Source organism: Charadrius vociferus, unplaced genomic scaffold, assembly GCF_000708025.1.
Source record: "Charadrius vociferus isolate BGI_N301 unplaced genomic scaffold, ASM70802v2 scaffold259, whole genome shotgun sequence".
In the NCBI taxonomy this organism is placed as follows: domain Eukaryota; kingdom Metazoa; phylum Chordata; class Aves; order Charadriiformes; family Charadriidae; genus Charadrius; species Charadrius vociferus.
In genome coordinates, this window is record NW_009661368.1 from 4,173,225 (window position 1) to 4,178,776 (window position 5,552).

General features: G+C 54.6%; 2 protein-coding genes across 2 annotated transcripts in view; one reads left to right on the forward strand and one right to left on the reverse strand.

Moving 5' to 3' along the window:
• Positions 1 to 3,185, forward strand: part of BPIFB2 (BPI fold containing family B, member 2) — a 6,042-nt gene extending 2,857 nt beyond the window's left edge. Inside the window, exons 8-16 of the mRNA XM_009893531.1 lie at positions 94 to 185; positions 307 to 483; positions 854 to 895; positions 1,017 to 1,181; positions 1,480 to 1,547; positions 2,196 to 2,241; positions 2,596 to 2,659; positions 2,765 to 2,841; positions 3,117 to 3,185. Coding sequence (XP_009891833.1) covers positions 94 to 185; positions 307 to 483; positions 854 to 895; positions 1,017 to 1,181; positions 1,480 to 1,547; positions 2,196 to 2,241; positions 2,596 to 2,659; positions 2,765 to 2,841; positions 3,117 to 3,185 — 800 coding nt within the window. The remainder of the gene's footprint in view (positions 1 to 93; positions 186 to 306; positions 484 to 853; positions 896 to 1,016; positions 1,182 to 1,479; positions 1,548 to 2,195; positions 2,242 to 2,595; positions 2,660 to 2,764; positions 2,842 to 3,116) is intronic.
• A 1,591-nt stretch (positions 3,186 to 4,776) lies between these two features.
• The window catches only part of LOC104293977 (BPI fold-containing family B member 4-like), a 14,143-nt gene continuing 13,367 nt past the window's right edge, over positions 4,777 to 5,552 (reverse strand). The window contains exon 16 of the mRNA XM_009893532.1: positions 4,777 to 4,850. Within this exon, the coding sequence (XP_009891834.1) occupies positions 4,777 to 4,850 (74 nt within the window). The remainder of the gene's footprint in view (positions 4,851 to 5,552) is intronic.

The window sequence follows — 5,552 nt, forward strand, 5'->3', positions numbered from 1 at the left end:
GCTCTTTACTTGGCAAACCCGGATGCTTCCCAACCCCACCCTGCCGTCACTGCTCCCTTCCTCTTTCTGAGCGTCCCTCTGCTCGGTTTGCAGCTCAGTTCCCCATCACGCCGAGCTGCCAGGTCCAGTACCTTCCACTGGCTGCACCCATGTTCTCCGAGCAGGGAATCACCATATCCTTGCAAGTAAGTCCTCACTTTCCAGCACTCACAGCCCAGCTCCGGGCTTTGGGAGAACCGCTTCCTTCCAGTGCTACATGCCCTGAGCCACCTCAAACTCCTTTTCTCCTTGCCCATGTCCCTGCAGACAACTTTCCAGGTGGTGGGGATGGCCATCCCCCTGCCAGTCAGCCCTGTGCCGTTCAGCATGCCCGAGCCGGCGAGCTCCAGCCCTTCCCACCTCACCCTGGCTTTCTCTGAGCACTTCTACACCAGCCTCTTCTTCGCCCTGGAAATGGCTGGAGCCTTCAACATGACCATCCCGGTGAGTAGAGCAAGGAAGGAGTAGAAAATATGCATTTGGAGGGACAGCCCTGTCCCATGAATGGCTTGGAGGAACCGTGTACCCCTGCAAAAAAATGAGAATGTCTCTGAGTGCCCGTGGGAGCTGCAGCCCTTCACCCCCAGGCTCCCCAAAATATTGCTGGTCTGATAACGCATGGAGAACGTGCCATGAAGAGTAACCAGAATGCCACCCATGGCGCGTGCTGGCATGCAGGAAGGCTCCTGTGCATATCCACACATGGCACAGTGCTCACCAGACCTTGGTCTGCACAGCCACACTGGACACGAGCCCCAGGGCAGCAGCCCCAGGCAACCCTCAGTCAGGTCACAAGCTGTGCTTTGTCTTTCAGAGCCCGCTGACCACCGCCACCATGGCGCAGAAGATTACTCAGGTTCGTTACTGTTGCTCTCGCTCCAGCCCCAGCTCAGGTAGCAACCCCGTCCCCCTGCCCACCACCCCGGGGGCACAGGGGATGGCTGCTGTGCCCAGAAATAACCCCCCTCCCTCGGCAGATGGGCTCCCTCTTCCAGGAGGACCTACCGGTGGTGCTGCAAGCCATGTTCAGGAGCTCGCCTCGGGTGGTGCTGGAGGAAGGCAAGGCAGCCCTGAAGCTCTTCCTCACCGTCCAAGTTGGGGCGGGAGCACCAGCTTTCCAGAGCTTCCTGAGTGTGAATGTGGTGAGTGTGCGCTGCGAGCGTGCCAAGCGTGCTCTGCGAGCGTGCCCGAGCTACACGCGGGCAATGCCCTTTGCTTCAAGACCTGGCCCCACTGCAGCCATTGCAGGGGGCTGATTTAGCCTTTTACCCACCGCAGCCCTCACGGTCCCGAGCAGCATTTGCCTCCGTTGGGTAGCGCAGGGCACGAGGAGGACATCGCAGGTGGCAGCACATGGATGGGTTCATCGCATCCCACTATTGAAAGCTGAAGCAGGACCGTTTGCTCCCTCTGATCCCGCTCTCTCTTTTCCCTTTGCAGGATATGACTGCGGGACTCCTCCTTAGCGTCGCCGACACAAGGATGATGATCACTGCGGCAGGGATAGAGTAATGAACCCAGCTATGCTCCCAGTCCTCAAAGGGGATGCGTCCCAGTCATAGCAGGGAGAGCAGAGGCAAAGCCACCCAGGGATTTCTTAGCTTTTATGGTTTGGGCCCTGGAGAGGCCGGGGCATCACGAGGGAAACTCTGAGGCTCCAGTAACATGGTTAGAAAGAAAAGTGGAAATTGCGCCCTTCCACCCCACTGTGGTCAGCACAGGCGTACGTGAGTGACCGGCACACGCCAACACCGACTGCCTTTGCCTGTTCCTGCCACACCACCGACTCCGCTGCCGGGAGAGCACACACTCGACCCCCCCATCAGCAAACACAGTCTGCGGCTGGCATCGCCTGCGGCTGCCCATCGCTCCCCAGCCCCGCAGCATCCCGCAGCCTGCCCGCTTCAGCAGGGCCCCGCGAAAGCGGCTCAGTCCTGGTCCTGGGGGGGCCAAAATGTCCTCAAGCCCTTCCTGCTGTGTCCGGGGGGGTGGGGGGGGGATAAAATCAGGCTCCAGCCTCCTGCTCAGATGTGCCCAGGCACCAAGTTCACCGCTGGCTTGGCCCCAGACTCAGCCATGGTGTTCGGGGGAACAAGAAAGTCACTGCTTACTACAACTTATTACAAGCATCTCCCGTGCTGCTCTTTGTTTTCCAGGGAGACTGAGCTCAGCCTGGCCACCTCCGACGTCGGTCCCGTGCCGGTAGGTGACCCCAACCACACACCCCCCGAGTGACAGAGCACAGCCGTGTCCCCTCCTTGCACCATGCTGCTCTGACTTGCCGAATGCAACATCCCCTGCCTTAACACCGTCCTCTAACAGCCTGCTCGCCCTCAGCTGCACTTAGACTGCCCTAAGCCATCCCGAGCAGCGGTTATCAGCAGGGAAATATTGACTTTGGGTGCTCGCCGCACCCTGCAGAAGGGAGAGGCGGGTCTGTGCGGGATTAGGAGAGGTGCATGAGCATCAGGACCCCTCTCTGGCTGCTCCCTGCCCCTCTCCTTCTGCTTTAGCATCATGCCATAAGCGAGCTGACCGTGGCGTTCCCTTTTCCAGGCTGCCGTGCTGGAGGAGTTGTTTTTGCCCACAATCCGTGAGGAGGTACCGGCTCAGATGAACGGTGAGGAGCTGGCAGTCGTGCAGCAGTGCTGCCACACGGGATGAGGACAAAGGCAGCACCCCGCTGGACACTTGCCCTCTTCTTTTTTTTTTTTTTTTCTCCTAGTGGTCCTGAGCGAAGGCATATTCCTGCCCCACATCTCCAGCTTTACCTACACGGATGTCAACATCGTGATTCACAAGGTGAGAAATAAAATGTTTAAATTGCTCCCCGCTATGTTTGATTTAAAGGGAACCCGGGAGCAATGCTCACCTCCTGGCTCCAGAATAAATCAGAGCCTGCTCCTCTAGCTCTGTTAACCCACACAACCAAGGTTCACCGCTTTAAATAGGCATCATTCCTCTCTAGTCCCTATTGAGGTATGAGCAATGGCTGTGTTGGAGGGGCCGTTGGCCTGCGCAGAGCCCCGTGAGCCACACGGGGACCTTGCTCAGCCCTCGTTCCTCCCCTTGCTTAGGACTACGTCTTGGTCCCCTGCAACCTCAAGCTAGAGGCGAGGCCTGGAGAGCAGACCACCGTGGGCTGAAGTCTGGTGTCTGGAGTAAAACAGTGGCAAAACTGTTCTGTTAACTCTTAAATCATGCTTTGTGTTTTGTCACTGCTTGAAATGTTGAAAATATTCTTTCGTGCCTTACTAAACCAACACTTTCTCAGATTTAGGATAATAATGGCATTGCACTAGCGGCTCTCTCTTCCAGTCCTACTTTTGGTATTTTTGTTGCACAAAGAGGATGGATTGTAACCATGTTCCATACTTTAATTAAACATTTCTCTTTCATACTGCATTTTCTGGTATGACTATTGACTTCCTTCCTCCCCCCCCAACGATTTGTACCTAAAGACAGATGAATTTTGTCTTGCTAAGAACTGGTACCAGTACAGACCTCATATTTAGTTAAGGGAGCATGAAAATTCCACTAATTTACAAGAATGCAAAGCAGCCCCATTGCTCTCAGCTGCAGAACGACACGGCCCCTACCAACAAGAGATCTTTCATCTGCTTTTCCTCTATTTCTTGTGTTACTATGGGAACATTACAGCTGGTGGTTTTCCCTGGGTCAGAAAGAAGGGAGGGGAAAAAAAAAAAAAAAAAGAACCACCAGTCAACACAATAGTTTCTAATTTTAAACTTGAAGGCAGTTATATTTTCGAAACTATACTTCTGACAAAGCTCATCGCAGAGAAGGTGCTGAATGAAATGTGACTGCGCAGGTACAGACGGTGCTACGCGCCCCCGCGAGCAGCTGCCCGCCGGCTCGGCACGCGCCCGCCGCGTTTGCCGATATTGGAATGCTCTTTCCTACTGACCAAAGGTGCCTCTGCACTTGAGAGGCTGTTCAGCAAAAAAAAAAGCCCGGGGGGGGAACCCCACAACAGACTTGAGGGTCCAAGACAGAAGAGCAGGCTGGTAACGGAGCTCCTGAAGCCGTCTGAGTCGCTCCATCACTGGGTGCTGTTGGCAGCTGTCTCTGGACAGGGTGAGCGCGTCGCTGTGCCGATGCCCAGGGAGAGCATCCTTGCTGCTGGCTGCGCCGCTCTCACGTAAGGTCTGCAACGGTGATGCCCATGAAACCATATTAATTACGTACACATCTGCTTTCACTCACAACAGCTATGCACATCGTTTCTAGCCTCTGGAGCTGCTGAGAAGCACTTCAAAACCTCATATTTCAGAGACTGAGAGAAAGGAAAGCAAACAAAACAAGCCAAGTTGATTTATTACAAGGAGTAAAAAACCCTGAAGGTTTATACGCCCAGCTTGGGGACCTGACTAATGATTTTAATGCCCAAAGTTGGCAATAGCGGGAACTGCTCCTAATAAAAGTTTCCTGGTAGAGCTGCAACCATTATTCTTTGCCTAATACATCTTAAACCAGTTTCCCAAAAGGAATAAGCTACAGTAGTAAAAAGATGTATTTGTTTGCCCGTGGATATTCTGGATTTAGGCTTTACTGCGTGGCTCTGCATCTCCAGCATAGGGTTGGGGTCACGGGAGCTGCACACCCCGACTCCCAGCCCCACGCGTCCTACCTGGGACCAGCCGCGGGCTCGGGGCCAGAGCCAGCTTACGCAGGAGAACTGAGGTCTTCTGCTGCTCCGTCCTATCACCCGATATACTAAGCCCTCCCCCAGCACAGCCGCATCCGCAGGACATAGCCAGTGTTGTCTCCAGCAGCCACTTTGGGTTCACCTGGAAAAAAGAAATGCCGAAAAAAGTGTTTGTATTCGTGTCTTTGGCATAAACAAAATCCATCATTTTCCTGGGCAGTATTCCAGGGCCCCGCAGGATGCACGGCTTCCCTTGCTGGAGGCACACGGAGCAGGACGTGGCAGCTGGATGGTTCAAACGCGGGAGAAACAGAGACTGAGCCCCTTTGCCAGTGCCCGTGGATCAGCGGAGGGATGAAGCTTTACCAGGATTTTCCTGGATCAAAGACTGGAGAGCCAAAGTCCCGCGCACAGCCCAGGCAGAGCAGCCAGCCCTTCGCACCCCGCTCCCACTGCTCACCCGTAAAAAGATTTTTCAGTGTTTTGGGGTGCCGGCAGGCAGGAAAATGACTGTTTAGTGGTTTTTCCACTGTGGACAGGATTGTCCCAGTTCTTATGAATTCTGACTTGCGTTTTCCTGCTCTGGATTTACTCTTGAACTCACCAGCAATTCAGAGCACTAGGTTTACAAGTCGCAGAAGTAATGAGTTAGACTGAGGAGATGCTGCCCTTTCCTTCTGAAAAGGTTCCTCTGCTCCTTCCCGCTCGCCCCCCACGCGATAAACCCCACAACAGAGGCCAGGCCCCAGGAGGAAAAGCCATTTCCAGCTACACAAGGTGACTTTTCCACTTTTCTGCGATCCCAGGCTCGCACAGTCCCTGCCCCAGCTCTGAGAGACAGAGA